A 19,057-nucleotide genomic window follows, 5' to 3' on the forward strand; every position below is an offset into this window, starting at 1 on the left:
GGTCCTGCTGCTGGGTTGTTGCCCTCCTACGGCCTCCACGTCTCCTGATGTACTGGCCCGTCTCCTGGTAGCGCCTCCATGCTCTGGACACTACGCTGACAGACACAGCAAACCTTCTTGCCACAGCTCGCATTGATGTGCCATCCTGGATGAGCTGCACTACCTGAGCCACTGGTGTGGGTTGTAGACTCCGTCTCATGCTACCACTAGAGTGAAAGCACCGCCAGCATTCAAAAGTGACCAAAACATCAGCCAGGAAGCATAGGAACTGAGAAGTGGTCTGTGGTCACCACCTGCAGAACCACTCCTTTATTGGGGGTGTCTTGCTAATTGCCTATAATTTCCACCTGTTGTCTATTCCATTTGCACAACAGCATGTGAAATGTATTGTCAATCAGTGTTGCTTCCTAAGTGGACAGTTTGATTTCACAGAAGTGTGATTGACTTGGGGTTACATTGTGTTGTTTAAGTGTTCCCTTTATTTTTTTGAGCAGTGTAGTTTTGATTAATGGAAAAGGTAAAGGATCTTCTAAATCAATTGAGAAAATTGTTCATGCTACAGAGCACCATCTAATATTGTAGACAAAATGAAAAATTCAAAAAAAAAAAAAAAAACATTACTAAACCACAGCCGAAAAATGCCAGAAGTATAATCTCCAAGACAACCACATCATGGAATAATATTCTTATTTATTAGAGTGAAACAGGTGAGAGGTATGTGAAATGAGTTTTGGCAAAATACTATACATTTTTCAGTGAGTTATACATATACAGGTCACGTTAAGATATAATATATATATATTAGTTGGCTAATATTATAAGAAAATAATTGAAATACAATATTATTCACATCATAAGAGCCTCATATAAGACAGACACAATCAGAGTATCATGGGTATAATTTTGAATATTTTTTATTTTTTCCAGAGTCACTGAATCTTTAATGTACACATGTCAATGTGTAATGAATGAGCTGCATATATCCGTCGTTAAACGGGTGTGGTCTGTGGTCACTAAAGATCCCATGGCACTTATCGTAAGAGTAGGGGTGTTAACTCCAGTGTCCTGGCTAAATTCCCAATCTGGCCCTCATACCATCACGGTCACCTAATTCTCCCCAACTTACAATTGGCTCATTCATCCCCCTCCTCTCCCCTATAACTATTCCCCAGGTCATTGCTGTAAATGAGAATGTGTTCTCACTCAACTTAACCGGTAAAATAAGGGTTAAATAAAATAAATAAATAAAAAATATATGCTACCAATGATGCAAACAAGATAACACTGTACGTTAAAGTACATAATGGTATCTTGTTTGCATCATTGATAGCATAAAGGCAGCTCATTCAAACAAGATGACATAAAATTCATTATGTGTACATTAAATGATGTTATACATTACATTAAACATTCAATGACCCCCTTTCATTATTTGGGTCAATGAATATTAGGCAGTTAAACGTATGGCGTGGACAGGAATATTGGATAGAAAACCAAAGTGACACATGAGATGATCAACTTGACTTAGATAGTATTGTGCAGAAAAACATGATTTACACCAATACACATCTTTGCAGACAACTTTCTGACAAGCTGGGATCACAACAATCACTGCAGTGGGGGTATCATTTTAACTGATAACACAGTATTATACAGTATTAATATTTAGTTATTTTGAACATTCAAACTCATGTTTTGGTCAATGTAACAGAATATAGATATTTACATGGCCATGTGCATAGGTGCTTCAGAGAAACTGTTAAAACAGATGTCAGTGAATGGGAGGGATTCGGTGCGTTTGAGGTTCTGGGTTAAAAAAAAACAAGGTTCAGTGAGTAATAAAAAATTCACTTGATGATGAAATGGATGGAGCGAGAAACGGAGAGAAAGAGAGAGGATGGGATAAAGAATATCCTCTATTATGACGATGCTCTCATTTAGAAAGAGAGAAAGAGGAAGACAGAGAGGGAAAGGAGAGAGCAACAGACAGAGAGACAGACAGAGACAGAAAGAGAGAGATAGTGTTGATGTGTTCTATCTGTACTGGAGGAAGCGTTTGAGAAGGTTGGGGAGGTGTAGCTGAGGGATGAGGTGTAGTCGAGATCGGCCCATATAATCTCTGATACTGAGACGACACAGCTGATATAGTGGCTGAGGTATTGCTGCAGAGAGAGAGAGAGAGAAACAGAGGGAGAGAGCAAGAGATCGAGAGATTATCTGATTAATCCAAGACAGCCTCAATATCATCCACTTGTATAAACCAAATAACAATGTTTTACAAGGGATTCTGACTTCTTCCCATCAGCTGAATGGAGATATTTCCTAACCTGGTCCCAGATCAGAAATAGTATCTATCAGAAAACGTATCGTATCGGTTTCTGATCAGACCACAAGTTTGGCATGAAAACAAACATATGAGTTAGCTATACAGTACAAACTGATCTGGAATCAGGCTAATATTCCCATGTGAACTGAGCATAATCTTACCTTCATGCAGCAGTAACGTCTCCTCTGCTGAGCTGTTAGGTGGGGCTGACTCCACCGGTCTCTTCAGCTCTAGGTTTTTAGCGTTAATGTTCGCTCCAAACTCTAACAACACATTGATGATCTCAGTACAGTCCTTCTGAGCTGCTGCATGGAGCGGGCTCTCCAGGAACCTGCCCTTCTGCACATTGGCCCCTTTGGAGCAAACCGGACACCACTGGTTAAGTTCAGTAGGTCACACTGTAGCAAAATGGTTTACAACAGAAAACATTAATTTATGCTCTGATTGGACACATTTGTGTAGTTCCTTCCCATTTCACTCAGTTTCAAAAGATTCTCCCTCCTGAACACGCTCCATGTTTGTGAGTACAGCATCAGGTAAAACAATGTCCCGTCACATACCTTTCCTTAGTAAATGCAGAATACAGAACGAAAAAAAAAAGACAAACGGATGAATCGTAAAAAAGAAAATAAAAAAATGCATTGATGTCAATGGGAGAGATCATTTGAAGTTGGGACCAAAGTGTCTGGTTAGTTACTGACCTCCATGGAGGAGTTTCTGTGTGCACTGGAGTCCTGAGGAGATGCAGGCGATGTACAGGGGGGTTCCTAGGTGAGGAATATCATAATCCACGTCTGCTCCCCATGTGATCAGTGCCTCCAGACAAGCAATTCTGCCTACACACAATACGTCCTGCGTTACCAGGGTACTCTCATTCAGAAACGCATTCAGTAGTCTCATCTTAGAATAGAGGGGGGGAAACATACTAAAATTACCGCCAGAGTATTTCAAAACCTTACTGTAACGTGACAGCTATCTGTATGACACACATATCCTGCGATGGCAGTCCTGCTACAGTACCTTTGCTGGAAGCTTCGTGTATGGGCGAGGGCTGGCATATCTCTGACTGCGGCTTGGCACCGTTTTCCAGCAGTACCTCTGTACAGGTGGCACTGCCCGCTGAGCAGGCATTGAACAGCGGCGTCACCCCATCAATGGTGGTGGCATTTACCTGATCAGATAGATGGAGCATTGTCAGAAAACCATGAGTATCTATACGTTACAACAAAGGCAGGTCAATCGGAATGTAAAACAATTAGTTGCCGCCACAAAGTTACAACAAAGGCAGGTCAATCGGAATGTAAAAAGATGAGTTGCTGCCGCAGCATAATGATGTCTCGTTCTGACGTGGAGTGATTGTGTTTGTGTGTGCATCCGTTTGGTCATGACTTACATTGGCACCAGCTGCAATGAGCGCCTTGGCGCATGACGCGTGGTCTGACAGGCAAGCCTCATGCAACGGCGTCACATGGTCTATGGTAGGGATGTTTGCGTTGTAACCCTGGGATGACAACAAGAAATGTTTACATTCATTATATAGGTCTCACTTTCCCTACACTTAATTTTGTGTAAATGCTCCACAGATGGTCATACTATCAACACACTATATGTTGATAAGCAGCTGCTTGCTAAGGTTACGGTTAGGTTTCGAATACGTGTTACACTCTTAGAAAAAAAAGGGTTCCAAAAGGGTTCTTCGGCTGTCTCCATAGGATAAATCATTTTGGATCCAGGTAGAACTCTTTAGGGTTCCATGTAGAAAAGGTTCTACCTGGAACCAAAAGGGTTTTACCTGTAACCAAAAGTTGTTTTTTTTCAAAGGGTTCTCCTATGGGAACAGGCAATGAACCCTTTTTAGTTTCTAGATAGTGTAGAGTTAGGGTTAAGGTTAGGTCTAGGGTTAGGGTTGAGTTTAGGTTTAGGATAAGGGTTAAGGTTAGGGTTAGCACTGAAGTTAGTAGATAGATAGTTCAAATTTTACTGATAGTCTGTAGAGCATCTACAGATGGACTATCCAAATAAACTTTTGGAAATCTGACTACGAGGGAAAATGGCAAACATATCATATGTATCTTATCTGGAACGTACAGAAAGTGCATCAGCATTTTATTTTACATAAAGGTGTCAAAAAAGTTCCTCTGTCTTAACACTGTATAAACAATTGACCAGAAAGCTTTGCCTTGTGGTGCCCCGCCCCTCTGTGTGTGACTCACCTGTGAGAGTAGGGTCCTGAGGGCCAGGAGACGGCCCTGACACGCTGCCTCGTGGAGAGGAGACCGGTCCGCCCATGACCCTGGGAGAGGGACAGACAAAACACTGAGCATCTCCAAAACAACACACATTACAGTCTTACGTTTACAGTGATAGCGCTTCACTATCATACAAGCTCTTATTGGTCACATCCACATATACATATACACATATATAGATATATATATACACATATATATATATACACATATATATATATATATATATACACTGCTCAAAAAAATAAAGGGAACACTTAAACAACACATCCTAGATCTGAATGAAAGAAATAATCTTATTAAATACTTTTTTCTTTACATAGTTGAATGTGCTGACAACAAAATCACACAAAAATAATCAATGGAAATCCAATTTATCAACCCATGGAGGTCTGGATTTGGAGTCACACTCAAAATTAAAGTGGAAAACCACACTACAGGCTGATCCAACTTTGATGTAATGTCCTTAAAACAAGTCAAAATGAGGCTCAGTAGTGTGTGTGGCCTCCACGTGCCTGTATGACCTCCCTACAACGCCTGGGCATGCTCCTGATGAGGTGGTGGATGGTCTCCTGAGGGATCTCCTCCCAGACCTGGACTACTGCATCCGCCAACTCCTGGACAGTCTGTGGTGCAACGTGGCATTGGTGGATGGAGCGAGACATGATGTCCCAGATGTGCTCAATTGGATTCAGGTCTGGGGAACGGGCGGGCCAGTCCATAGCATCAATGCCTTCCTCTTGCAGGAACTGCTGACACACTCCAGCCACATGAGGTCTAGCATTGTCTTGCATTAGGAGGAACCCAGGGCCAACCGCACCAGCATATGGTCTCACAAGGGGTCTGAGGATCTCATCTCGGTTCCTAATGGCAGTCAGGCTACCTCTGGCGAGCACATGGAGGGCTGTGCGGCCCCCCAAAGAAATGCCACCCCACACCATGACTGACCCACCGCCAAACCGGTCATGCTGGAGGATGTTGCAGGCAGCAGAACGTTCTCCACGGCGTCTCCAGACTCTGTCACGTCTGTCACATGTGCTCAGTGTGAACCTGCTTTCATCTGTGAAGAGCACACGGCGCCAGTGGTGAAGTTGCCAATCTTGGTGTTCTCTGGCAAATGCCAAACGTCCTGCACGGTGTTGGGCTGTAAGCACAACCCCCACCTGTGGACGTTGGGCCCTCATACCACCCTCATGGAGTCTGTTTCTGACCGTTTGAGCAGACACATGCACATTTGTGGCCTGCTGGAGGTCATTTTGCAGGGCTTTGGCAGTGCTCCTCCTGCTCCTCCTTGCACAAAGGCGGAGGTAGCGGTCCTGCTGCTGGGTTGTTGCCCTCCTACGGCCTCCTCCACGTCTCCTGATGTACTGGCCTGTCTCCTGGTAGCGCCTCCATGCTCTGGACACTACGCTGACAGACAAAGCAAACCTTCTTGCCACAGCTCGCATTGATGTGCCATCCTCGATGAGCTGCACTACCTGAGCCACTTGTGTGGGTTGTAGACTCCGTCTCATGCTACCACTAAGTGAAAGCACCGCCAGCATTCAAAAGTGACCAAAACATCAGCCAGGAAGCATAGGAACTGAGAAGTGGTCTGTGGTCTCCACCTGCAGAACCACTCCTTTATTGGGGGTGTCTTGCTTATTGCCTATAATTTCCACCTGTTGTCTATTCCATTTGCACAACAGCATGTGAAATTTATTGTCAATCAGTGTTGCTTCCTAAGTGGACAGTTTGATTTCACAGAAGTGTGATTGACTTGGAGTTACATTGTGTTGTTTAAGTGTTCCCTTTATTTTTTTGAGCAGTATATATATATAACCAGCACATTCCCATTCAAGTCTGATACATTGACAGCATTCATCAAAGCCTTCACTCTCTGTCAGTATCCTTATTATTCTATCATTACCGTAATCCTAATCTAGAATTACTTCCCAAAAGACAGTAGTACCAGTCCACTATCCATGTTCATATGTTCAGAAAACTGAAACCCAGTTGTCACAGCTGTCACTAATATCACAGAGCATATAATAGAGCGCTGGATAGGTTTTCACTCTCTCACTGTGTGGATGGAGCTATATATAGCTGTAGCTCAACCAAGCAGGCCATCTGGCAGGCATAGCCTTGTACAACTGGCAGGCATAGCCTTGTGCGACTGGCAGGCATAGCCTTGTACAACTGGCAGAACAGAGCTCAGTCTCTCCCTACACACCCAACAACACTACCATCCACGTCAGAGAACAACATTTAGGTGTTTTTTTAAAATATTTTATTAATCCTTTATTCAGGTGAAATCCTATTGAGATATGAGTCTCTTTTATGAGGGAGCCTTGAGTATAATTAAATGTCAGCAATACTTCCACATAAACATCACACAGCAATGCAGTGCAATATTCAATACTACATACCCATGTCTCCGTCTCCCCACGGAACATCTAGCCATTGATAGGTATATGACATTCCTGCCTGTAGGAGAAGAGGGCGCCTGTCACATACTGTACTGTTACTGTACTGAAGGGTCTTGTTGTCACTCCATGGATTCACACAGGCAGAGCTGTGACTGTGACTGTGCCAGCCATCTTTGGAAGGGCATCTGCATCACCTGACAAACTCATGTAGTACATTGAAATGGCCTGTTGTTGCGACTATCTTTTATGATAAATAGGACAACAAAAATACTGTATATTTATTTTTTGTTGTTGCAAATACCTTTTTAATATATAGACCAAAAATGACATTAATTTTGATATATATTTTGGGGGGAAAGGACAATAACAGAGATTCCTCTATCAAGGTGCAATAACATAACAACAGGTGCCAATGATGACCACCACTGCTGCAGAGATAAGTAGAGTTTGGAAGCTATTCTTAGGAAGCACATGTTAGAACCACAGTAAGTAGTTAATTCCAGTCACAACAGCAACAGTGACCTGGAATCCCCCCCTCTCTATTTTCTACCCTTTCTCCAGGAAGCCAGCCAACCTTTCCCACGGTGGTGATCCTCTATAGCTGGTTGCCTGGTGCGGCTGAAGCCCATTATTCTCATTCAGACAGCACAGGGTGTCTCTCTTCTAGCAGGTTAAAATGGTGGCTCTCATGAATATTGCAACAGTGCACTGAACATGTGACTTTGCTTTTGCTTAAGTCTCCCATTTGCCACACTGAGCAAGAACACAGGAAGCGGAAAGGGCTATAATATCTGGAATTTGTATTTCTGTTTATTTCTTCTGCTTAAATAACAAACTACTGCATTTAGAACATTTGAATGTCAAGGGCCAAAGTCAATTAGTAATCACCCAGTTACAACCCTGATGTGACCCAGCTACCGTTTAGATTAGATACAACCGTTAAAGAGATATAATCCGGTTTAATCGACTGAAGCTGCTGCTTAGTCCAGTTCAAAGGTCATACTCTTATTGTCTTGTGTGAAAGAGTCATGAGAGCACATGGTAACTTCAGCTGTTGTAGGTCTGTCATGAATAGACACATACCCCAAGGTCTACTACACATAGGCCTAGTAATACTACTACTACTACTACTACTACTACAAATAATAATAATACACTATAATAATGTGTTAAATAAATAAAACATGCATGTGTTATGATGTAAGCTATATGGATCTGTATTCACATCAATAGGATAAGCACTGGACTGTTCTAGGGACCCATTTGACCAGATGTTTCCAAGGCGTTTGTTTGATTATGTCATGATATTCTTATATCATAGAGCTTCATGTCACATGCTATAGCACAGTCCCAAATAGGCTGGATGCCTATGAGAATGTTCCAGAACAGTTGCCTTTTTCACGAAACATTTCCATGTCAACCCCTCTGTCTACCTCAAATAAACTTGACACGAACAGCACTGGTGTCCAATAATAACGTTGCACAGTGACAGTCCGAGACGCACTCACCCAGTGCGCAAATACGCAATTGTGTGTGCGTAAAACGCTACTGACCTTGGCTAGTTAAAATACCCCAGCAGCGTTGTTTCTTTTTTGCGGTGTAATCGTCTGTGTTCTCTAACGTTCTTTTCCTCTGCGTGTTTTCTGGCTGCTGCTCGCTCGAGCTCTCTGCAGGTGGAACTTCAGGCATGTTTACATCAGCTATCTGTCCCCGCAGCACTGTGCACCATGATCCAGTCTAAATCCTGCTCTCTGGTTGGCTGCTCGGCTTGTTGTCGTTTCACAGCCAAGGACAAGCACGACAATAACATGAAAAGGCAGAGAGGGAGGTAGGGAGAAAGTGTGTGTGAGAGAGAGAGAGAGAGAGAGAGAGAGAGAGAGAGAGAGAGAGAGAGAGAGAAGAGAGAGAGAGAGAGAGAAAGCGATAAGAAAGTGTAGGGGTGAGATATTGTGATAAGGCGAAGAGAGAGACAACTGAGGGGATGAAGAGAATGTGGTGGCTGTGGCAGTGGCACCCTGCTATTTTTATCAGAGGTTAAGAAATGGCTTAGACCAGAACAGCCTTTACCCCGCTGGTCTTAGGGTTAGGAACTGTTCTGTTTATAAAGGATTCATTCTGCATGGTTTGAAATATTAAAGTTTGACCATTGAGTTGAGTACAGTATTTTCTCTTTTGAGTATGCCTAGTTGCTTATGTAACAATCATTTGCTTGCAATATTCAAATGCAAAAGCCATGTACTGTTTATAACATTGGTCACGTTATAAGGTCATAATTGTCAGGTTATATTTCAGAGACCGACATAATGCAGGTTTTCATTGGTACTTAATTCATTGATCAGTCCTTGATTGACCAGAGAGTTCACATACCTGATGTCCCTGGTATGAAATAGTCCTTGATTAGAAGGGAATTTTAATAACTAGTTAATAAGTATTTTGTCTCTCCAGAGCCATAATTGAACAGCCCTACTATAGGTTATCAAATCAAATAGACTAGTTAAACTAGTTGTACTTGGGGATGGAAAGCTAGAGCCTCTCTAACCTCTCTCTAACATGCTTCTGTTCAGCTCAAAACATTCCTGGCTTACAGTCGCTGTGCGTAACCTACGTGGAGTACGACTACAGGCTGCAGCCGGTAACTGCCAAGTCTCAGCTGTGATAGAAACTGTCTATGAATTGTGTGGCATTTTAATAAGGGCACAGCTCCTAGATACGGGCACCCATCCAAGGGCATGCACAATTATACATACACATACAGCTGCAAACCTTTGGTTTGAATATATTAATTTGACATACTCTCAAAAATGTGCATTTCATGTGTCATCTAATCAGTCCACTTGATGATTGCAGTGCAATGGAATACGCTAAGGGCGGAAGCAATTTGGAATCAGAGACTTCTGTCATGCCAACCCAACATGCCGTCATGATGCCAAAGGTTCTGGGTCTTTTCCCTCATCCCAGGTGTGGTTGTTAACAATGCAGTGCTTTCCCCCAGTACCTCAGCAAGAAAAGAGCATTGAAAGACATCAAGAAGGAAGTATATCTAATACACAATGTATCTAAGTGTTCCTAATGTCCCCGGCCACAACGATAGGCTGGGTAGTTCCTGGGCAGACTGGATACAGTTGCCTGGCATGTTACAGACACAGAGCTTTTAGAAAGCTGGAATAACCTAATACACACACTTTACTGTAGAATGTATGTGTATGACCCTCTACTATAGAATAATAGTCTGTTGCCTTTCACAGAAATAGCTACTTACTGTGCCCTTGTCCAAAATCATAAAACTCTTCTGCAATGCGGGCAGCCTCCTTCCGATTCCCCTTCACCACGTAGAAGTGGGTGAGAATATTCAGGCTGATCTTGACAAAGAGCTTGACGCAAAACAGAGCGAATATGGAGAGGTAGACATTGGAGTAGTGTACTGTTCCAAAAGACTGGCTATCCACATTTGGAGTCATTGCTTCCTTGCTTGACTAGCCTTGCTTATGTCTTGCCTGGCTGTCGGTGGCTGGCTGCTAATGTTTTGGAAATTTAAATGGGGGGCCTGGCTATCTGTGTTGTGTTGACTCTGGTACTGGGTCATATGCCAGCCTAGAATGACACAGAAATTCCCCTCAGCAGCTGGGTCGAGACCAGATAGGATAAGTTGGAGAGAGCAGCTGTATTATAGCGCTGCCTGCCTGCCTGTGGGACAACTGGGGCCCATTGGGTTTGTTCCATTTTGTTGTGATGCTTCGGAAAGATTCAAAAATATGCGTTGAGTATTTCTTCTCTTGAGGTTTAACATTATCTTGACTCATATACTTTTACTTCAAAATTATATTATCCAATCAATTGTCTGCTATCATGAAATTCCAAGCCCTTAGTGGTAGTGCGAACTGCAGTTCACCTCCATAACACATTGGGGCAATGTGTTCACTTTAATGTTCCATCGATTACGGAAAAACCATCCAGTTCCGTATTTCTTTGTGTCAAACTACAGTTCCTGCTTTTGCTGGTAGAAGTGTTTCGCATCGTTGTGAATGAAACTGTTATATAATTGTATTTCAAAATGAATACAGTGTTGTCGAGGGCAAATTCCCTCTTCGCCTTCTCGCTCAGCGTGATGGCAGCTTTGACGTTTGGCTGTTTCATCACGACAGCGTTCAAAGACAGGAGGGTGCCGGTGGATATCCACGTCTCGAGAGTAATGCTGTGAGTGATGACTAGTTATTATTATTAGTATTAAACTACAGTGAACATGCATTGCTTTGGTTTAGATAGATCACATTTTTATTCGTATAAATAGTTATAGGTCTCAATTGGCTACATAGCTAGCTCGGTGTATGAGTCTTTGCAATGGTGCCAACTAATTCTAGCTCGAGGTGATCATTGAATCCATATGGCAATATTGACGCCAGTCAATCTAACAGACACCAGTGTATTAAACTGCCTGAGCAATGAACAACCGTTGTTTTTGTCTTTGGCCACAATGTAGCCTGCCAGCCAGACCGGATGCCAGAGCTGCTGCTTGCAACATTGTATCCAATAATTGAACAGCACGTCAGCGCGGAATATTTTGTCAAACCGCAAACGAGCTGCCAGCAGATGGAATGTTTCCGACCTTACTTTTGACATTTCGCTATCGTCACATACACTATTATCAAGCTAATGCTTTATGTGAATACTTCCATCCGTACACATTAACATATCACCTTACAATTTGTAGCTACAGATCTATAGTAGCCATTGCTCAGACCTTGGAACTGTGGTATGCCATTCTTGTAGCTGTACCAAGCCATACAGTGCAAAGTGTAGCTAGAGAACATTGCCTAAATGTACAGCCAGAAACCATAAAGTAAATGTAGTCTATGGTGTAGCCAAGACAAAAAAACAGACATTTTGACAGCTTACTGTTCCACGTGGTGTAAGAAATGTCTTGGCCTAATTCTAGGATGCAATGCGCTGCACGCAACTAACTCGGCCTTTACCATTTGACAGGAAAAACGTGGATGACTTCACAGGACCCAGGGAGAGAAGTGACCTGGGGTTCATCACCTTTGACCTCTCTGCTGACATAAAGCCCATATTTGACTGGAACGTCAAGCAGCTCTTCCTCTACTTGTCTGCCGAGTACGCCACCAAGAGCAACGTACGTGTCTTACAACGGGTGTATACATTATGTCTTGAAACGGTTTACCATTTTAGAAAGAAACGGGGAGGTACCTACCTGAATTTATCTAATGGAACTCTTGTTTTCGTTGCAAAATGTTTTCCTTTTCGACTGAACGTTTTCTGTTGCGAAATGTTTTGCAGAATCGCCGTGATGAATACAACCCAGACCTGTTCTCTTTCCTGTTGATCTATCAATTATCATTATCATACGTTCCGCTTGGCTTGCTTTGAAGGGATGACCTTCTATAGGTAGATTACCCTATATATAGAATTGCAGCAAAATAGTCATACTTCTACACCACCAGGAGCAATGTAAGAACTGATCTCTTTCCTTTATGATGTATCCATGATCATTATCACACGTTCCTCCTCTTGGCATGGGTAGGCTGGTTGCCACACACTGTTGACACATTGGTTCTTCTACACATCACACACATTTAATTGGTGGAAGCCAAGAAGGCAATATGGGTTGAAGGCAATATGGTTTGATGGGTGACATTTTATAAATAGTGTATCCTAAGAAGTAGCCTGGGTTGGTCTCAGGTCTGTTTGTGCTGTGGTCATATGGTCATATGTAAACTATGACTATAGGAATTGGATACATAGTCGTGAAGAGAGCACGACAACAACTCTTCCCCCTCAGGAGGCTGAAAAGATTTGGCATGGTTCCTCAGATCCTCAAAAAGTTCTACAGCTGCACCATTGAGAGCGTCTCGACTGGCTACATCACCGCCTGGTATGCAATTGCTTGACAATCCACCGTAAGGCGCTACAAGGGTAGTGCGTACGGCCCAGTACATCACTGGAGCCGAGCTCCCTGCCATCAAGGACTTTTATACTAGGCGGTGTCAGAGGAAGGCCCTAAAAATTGTCAAAGATTCCAGCCACCCTAGTCATAGACTGTTCTCTCTGCTACCGCACGGCAAGCAAGCCATGAGACAGATAATCAAATGACTACCTGGACTATTTGCATTGACACCCTTTTTTTTTAAATATATATTTTTTTTGCACTGACTCTTGCACCGGCTCTATCCACACTTACTGGACTCTACCCACACACACATACTACTAACACTCCAATACACACACACACACACACACACACACGCATATTAACGCCACACACACACAGACACACATTCACACACGCTGCTGCTACTCTGTTTATTATCTAACCTGATTGCCTTGTCACTTTTACCCCTACCTACATGTACAGTGCCTTGCGAAAGTATTCGGCCCCTTGAACTTTTCAACCTTTTGCCACATTTCAGGCTTCAAACATAAAGATATAAAACTGTATTTTTTTGTGAAGAATCAACAACAAGTGGGACACAATCATGAAGTGGAACGAAATTTATTGGATATTTCAAACTTTTTTAACAAATAAAAAACTGAAAAATTGGCCGTGCAAATTTATTCAGCCCCTTTACTTTCAGTGCAGCAAACTCTCTCCAGAAGTTCAGTGAGGATCTCTGAATGATCCAATGTTGACCTAAATGACTAATGATGATAAATAGAATCCACCTGTGTGTAATCAAGTCTCCGTATAAATGCACCTGCTCTGTGATAGTCTCAGAGGTCCGTTTAAAGCGCAGAGAGCATCATGAAGAACAAGGAACAACACACCGGGCAAGTCCGAGATACTGTTGTGGAGAAGTTTAAAGCCGGATTTGGATACAAAAATATTTCCCAAGCTTTAAACATCCCAAGGAGCACTGTGCAAGCGATAATATTGAAATGGAAGGAGTATCAGACCACTGCAAATCTACGAAGACCCGGCCGTCCCTCTAAACTTTCAGCTCATACAAGGAGAAGACTGATCAGAGATGCAGCCAAGAGGCCCATGATCACTCTGGATGAACTGCAGAGATCTACAGCTGAGGTGGGAGACTGTCCATAGGACTACAATCAGTCGTATACTGCACAAATCTGGCCTTTATGGAAGAGTGGCAAGAAGAAAGCCATTTCTTAAAGACATCCATAAAAAGTGTTGTTTAAAGTTTGCCACTAGCCACCTGGGAGACACACCAAACATGTGGAAGAAGGTGCTCTGGTCAGATGAAACCAAAATCGAACTTTTTGGCAACAATGTAAAACGTTATGTTTGGCGTAAAAGCAACACAGCTCATCGCCCTGAACACACTATCCCCACTGTCAAACATGGTGGTGGCAGCATCATGGTTTGGGCCTGCTTTTCTTCAGCAGGGGCAGGGAAGATGGTTAAAATTGATGGGAAGATGGATGGAGCCAAATACAGGACCATTCTGGAAAAAAACCTGATGGAGTCTGCAAAAGACCTGAGACTGGGACGGAGATTTGTCTTCCAACAAGACGATGATCCAAAACATAAAGCAAAATCTACAATGGAATGGTTCACAAATAAACATATCCAGGTGTTAGAATGGCCAAGTCAAAGTCCAGACCTGAATCCAATCGAGAATCTGTGGAAAGAACTGAAAACTGCTGTTCACAAACGCTCTCCATCCAACCTCCACTGAGCTCGAGCTGTTTTGCAAGGAGGAATGGGCAAAAATTTCAGTCTCTCGATGTGCAAAACTGATAGAGACATACCCCAAGCGACTTACAGCTGTAATCGCAGCAAAAGGTGGCGCTACAAAGTATTAACTTAAGGGGGCTGAATAATTTTGCACGCCCAATTCTTCAGTTTTTTATTTGTTAAAAAAGTTTGAAATATCCAATTAATTTCGTTCCACTTCATGATTGTGTCCCACTTGTTGATGATTCTTCACAAAAAAATACAGTTTTATATCTTTATGTTTGAAGCCTGAAATGTGGCAAAAGGTCAAAGTTCAAGGGGGCCGAATACTTTCGCAAGGCACTGTACATATTACCTCAACTACCTCATATCCCTGCACATTGACTCAGTACCGGGACTTCTTGTATATAGTCTCGTTGATATTTAATTGTGTTACTATTTCCGTTTTTATTTTTAGTAAATGTTTCTTGCTTTTTAACGCTGCATTGTTGGGAAAGGGCTCGTAAGTAAGCATTTCACAGTAAAGTCTACACCTGTTGTATTCTGCTCACGTGACAAATAAAATTAGATTTGATACAGATCTGGGATCAGGCCACCTAGGAAGGTGGAGTGCATGGTAAAATGGCTGCCAGCTAGTGATATTTAACTGTGACGTGTTGTGCTTTCTTCCAGGCCCTGAACCAGGTGGTTCTGTGGGATAAGATCGTGCTAAGGGGAGAGAGCACCAAGCTCAACCTCAGAGACATGAAGTCCAAGTACTTCTTCTTCGATGATGGAAACGGTCTTCGGTAAGCATCCTTTGTTCACCCTCACACTTTTATTCTGGTGCCAGTAACCTAACGATAACAATTCATGTTTTTGATGTAGCGTTGGTGTGGAATCTGTCTTGCTGTCATTTTATTTCATCAAATCAAATAGTTTGTCACATGCAGTTTGCAGCCGGTATAAAAGGCACATCGACATAATAATTTTGCTACACCTTTTAAACCTGCTATAAACTATCTGAAAAATACAATTTAATCTGATTTTACATAGAGAAACAAATATTTGTTTTGCATTTAGGCCTACATTATGTTGAATAGTTATGGAACACCCTTTGTATGCAGCAGAGGGCAGTATAGGACCGCTTTTGGCACCTCTCCTGCTCCTGCTCCTCCCCAGTCTTTTGAATGAGAATACTGTAGGCATGCTTTGATGTTTAAGGCCTTTGTGTGATGATCTCTCCACCAGGGCGAACAAAAACATCACCCTGACTCTGTCCTGGAACGTGGTGCCCAACGCTGGGATCCTGCCCCTGGTCATGGGCTCTGGCCACATATCTGTCCCCTTCCCCGAATCATACGAGACCACCAAGAGCTACTAAACTGTTCCACCGTTTGTATTTGTTGTGTAATCTTTTATGACTTTTAATAAAAAGTGTACATTTGGGAAAGGTTCGATTGTATGCCTTTGCATTGATGCTGCCACAGAAAAAAGACTGTCTAAATGTTGCTAGCAGTGAAATCCTTGCGTCTTTTTTTCCTAATTTCCTCTCAAAGCTCATTAGAGGAGAGACCTTGGATCCTCTACTTCAATGCACTGTGAGAGAGGTGAGGAAATCACGAGGAGGAAGCAAGGATTTGACTGCTAGTAATCCTTGGTTTAAATGGTCATTGCTGAGATGGACTTAGTAACTAGAAAGTCAGGACTCATCATGCTTCATGTAACTCTACAGTAGTACTCAGTACCTGTGTAATGAATGGCAATGTGAAATTGTTGAATAATTACATTTTTTTTTTTTCACTGCTTTCTTTTTTATAAAAAAACATCTGAAAGATAATTCTGTATAATTGGTTATTAGTAGAGAAACGGAAGAGGATTGGTTAAAAAGGGTTCCCGAGTGGCTCAGCTGTCTAAGACACTGTATCTTAGTGCAAGAGGTGTCACTACAGTCCCTGGTTTGAATCCAGGCTGTATCACATCCGGCTGTGATAGGGAGTCCCATAGGGCGGTGCACAATTGGCCCAGCGTCGTCCGGGGTAGGCCGTCATTGTAAATAAGAATTTGTTCTTAACTGGCTTGCCTAGTTAAATAAAGGTAAAAAAGAAAAACGTGTCATGTTTACATTTTACTGACAGATGGCGCCATATGACCACAAACACAACCTACCACTTAACCTGAAGCGTTAATAGTAGTTGCCACATTTAGAATGATGGACATAGGCCCATAAGATCATTTTCGATATCTTATAATTGAGTTCCACAAAACAATATCTGTTCTATTCATAATGTTTTGAAATGATGGTATATGAATATAATGGCTACAACGGTATCGTTTGAAATGTGCCTATGTGCTCTAAATAACTGAACATAGTTCAGTGTCCCTGTAAATAATGTCCATAGGTAGTAGACTAGACTGATTGACGATTTCAAAATGTAATTGAAGGCCTCACATTTGAGTGGGTTTGGGGAGGTAGCGAGTGGAAAAACATCCATTGTATGACACAATAGGAACAGAAAAGCCAAAGGTTGTTGACACAGCAGCCACAGTTGAAGGGGAAATGTAATTATAGCTAGCAAGATATTTGTATTCAAGAGACTGATTTTAATCTTGGAAAATAACTTGGAAAATAACAAATTCATATGAGTTGTTCTTAGACCATATGTGATATGCAGGGGAACCAAACAAGAGTCGGGGAAATTCAGCTGCAAATAGCAGAGCGCCCTGCTATTTAGACGAAGGGTGTTTAGTGAAGAGTTGTACAGGTTATTAAACCCAAAGTGACTTCCACTTTAAGACAAGGGGGAAGCTCACCAGGGCAGCAGGGTATCTCCTAAACTAAGGCCTAGATTAAATCAGATCATGCGTTAACTAGCGATAGCTGACACCTGCATTACAGCTGATGTTTAGGCAGTGTTGGAGGTGGAACTGGGTTGGAGCTGTCCAATTGGTGAGCAGCCTCTTGTGCACTGTCACGAAGCCACACCCGCCCCACTGGCGTTAGAAGTTCAGAACGAGAAAGTGTATGCTATAAAGAAATAATTACACCGAAATGAAAAATCATTCAACGAAATGAGGATTTATATCATTCTAATCGAGGTGTAGGTTACATTCCAGGGTTCGAACAAGGCTGCATGGGATTTATGTTAATGCAACTGTGTAGCCAATGGATATGTCTGCTTTAGGTGTAATGCCACGAGCTGCTGGTGGATTTGACAGCTCTAAGGAACAGTTCAAAGTTCCAAAACGGGAGGGTTGGTTGTTTAAAAAGAAATTGGCCACATGGGAGGGTTGTGCGTTTTTTTCCTGGTTTACATTGGCTCTTTTGCAGGTTTTACTATATAATTTCATCCATCCTAGCCACATTTCCTCATCTGCTTGCATGCGCCTCCACTATATCAAGGGGTTTTGGTACTTCCCTTATGCACTAGAGTTTTCCACAAGCTAACTTTTACTAAGAGGGCAGAAGAAAACCTATTCCCCCTCAGGAGATTTGGCATGGGTCCTCAGATCCTCAAAAGGTTCTAGAGCTGCACCATCGAGAGCATCCTGACTGGTTGCATCACTGCCTGGTATGGCAACTGCTCGGCTTCTGACCGCAAGGCACTACAGAGGGTAGTGCGAACGGCCCAGTGCATCACTGGGGCCAAGCTTTCTGCCATCCAGGACCTCTATACCAGGTGGTGTCAGAGGAAGGCCCTAAAAATTGTCACAGACTCCAGGCACCCTAGTCATATACTGTTCTCTCTGCTACCGCACAGCAATCGGTACCAGAGCGCCAAGTCTAGGTCCAAGAGGCTTCTAAACAGCTTCTACCCCCAAGCCATAAGACTCCTGAACAGCTAATCAAATGGCTACTCAGACTATTTGCATTGCCCCTCTCCCCCTCCTTTACACCACTGCTACTCTCTGTTGTTATCATCTATGCATAGTCACTTTAATAACTCTACCTTCATGTACATATTACCTAAACTAACCGATGCCCCCGCACATTGACTCTGTACCGTTACCCCCCTGTACAGTTGAAGTCGGAAGTTTACATACACTTAGGTTGGAGTCATTAAAACTCGTTTTTCAACCACTCCACACATTTCTTATTAACAAACTATAGTTTTTGTAAGTTGGTTAGGACATCTACTTTGTGTATGACACAAGTCATTTTTCCAACAATTGTTTACAGAGAGATTATTTCACTTACAATTCACTGTATCACAATTCCAATAGGTCAGAAGTTTACATACACTATACTGTGCCTTTAAACAGCTTGGAAAATTCCAGAAAATGATGTCATGGCTTCAGAAGCTTCTGATAGGCTAATTGACATCATTTGAGTCAATTAGGGGTGTTCCTGTTGATGTGTTTCAAGGCCTACCTTCAAACTCAGTGCCTCTTTGCTTGACATCATTGGAAAATCAAAACAAATCAGCCAAGACCTCAGAAAAGA

General features: G+C 42.5%; 2 protein-coding genes across 4 annotated transcripts; one reads left to right on the forward strand and one right to left on the reverse strand.

Annotated features, from left to right (window-relative positions):
• Positions 1–898: 898 nt before the first annotated feature.
• Positions 899–10,441, reverse strand: LOC106602379 (ankyrin repeat and SOCS box protein 5). Of its 3 annotated transcripts, XM_014194976.2 has the most exons (8): positions 8,537–8,666; positions 6,984–7,041; positions 4,540–4,619; positions 3,720–3,827; positions 3,347–3,497; positions 3,028–3,162; positions 2,488–2,679; positions 899–2,162 (listed from the first exon to the last, which is right to left on the reverse strand). In XM_014194976.2, exons 2-8 carry the CDS (start codon positions 7,033–7,035, stop codon positions 2,035–2,037), a joined length of 846 nt encoding a protein of 281 aa, XP_014050451.1. In that variant the 5' UTR covers positions 7,036–7,041; positions 8,537–8,666; the 3' UTR covers positions 899–2,034. The 3 variants fall into 3 exon arrangements, with proteins under 3 accessions (XP_014050451.1, XP_014050449.1, XP_014050450.1); XM_014194974.2 differs by lacking the exons at positions 6,984–7,041; positions 8,537–8,666 and adding an exon at positions 10,243–10,441; XM_014194975.2 differs by lacking the exon at positions 6,984–7,041 and having other exon boundaries at positions 8,537–8,843.
• A 451-nt stretch (positions 10,442–10,892) lies between these two features.
• Positions 10,893–16,453, forward strand: LOC106602378 (signal peptidase complex subunit 3). The gene is made up of 4 exons (XM_014194973.2): positions 10,893–11,177; positions 11,964–12,114; positions 15,307–15,422; positions 15,865–16,453. The coding sequence occupies exons 1-4, from the start codon at positions 11,035–11,037 to the stop codon at positions 15,995–15,997; spliced, it is 543 nt and encodes a 180-aa protein (XP_014050448.1). The 5' UTR covers positions 10,893–11,034; the 3' UTR covers positions 15,998–16,453.
• The last annotated feature ends 2,604 nt before the right edge of the window (positions 16,454–19,057 follow it).

The sequence above is a fragment of the Salmo salar genome, chromosome ssa04 (assembly GCF_905237065.1).
Source record: "Salmo salar chromosome ssa04, Ssal_v3.1, whole genome shotgun sequence".
NCBI lineage: Eukaryota > Metazoa > Chordata > Actinopteri > Salmoniformes > Salmonidae > Salmo > Salmo salar.

Excerpts from the sequence above, each read along its gene's own strand:
- LOC106602378 (XM_014194973.2), top strand. The coding sequence starts at position 11,035 with ATGAATACAGTGTTGTCGAGGGCAAATTCCCTCTTCGCCTTCTCGCTC. Across the intron at positions 11,178-11,963 it reads CACGTCTCGAGAGTAATGCT|GAAAAACGTGGATGACTTCA; the intron begins GTGAGTGATGAC and ends ACCATTTGACAG. Across the intron at positions 15,423-15,864 it reads GATGATGGAAACGGTCTTCG|GGCGAACAAAAACATCACCC; the intron begins GTAAGCATCCTT and ends TCTCTCCACCAG.
- LOC106602379 (XM_014194974.2), bottom strand. The coding sequence starts at position 10,441 with ATGACTCCAAATGTGGATAGCCAGTCTTTTGGAACAGTACACTACTCC. Across the intron at positions 4,620-10,242 it reads TGATTTTGGACAAGGGCACA|GGTCATGGGCGGACCGGTCT; the intron begins GTAAGTAGCTAT and ends TCCCTCTCCCAG. Across the intron at positions 3,498-3,719 it reads TCATTGCAGCTGGTGCCAAT|GTAAATGCCACCACCATTGA; the intron begins GTAAGTCATGAC and ends CTATCTGATCAG.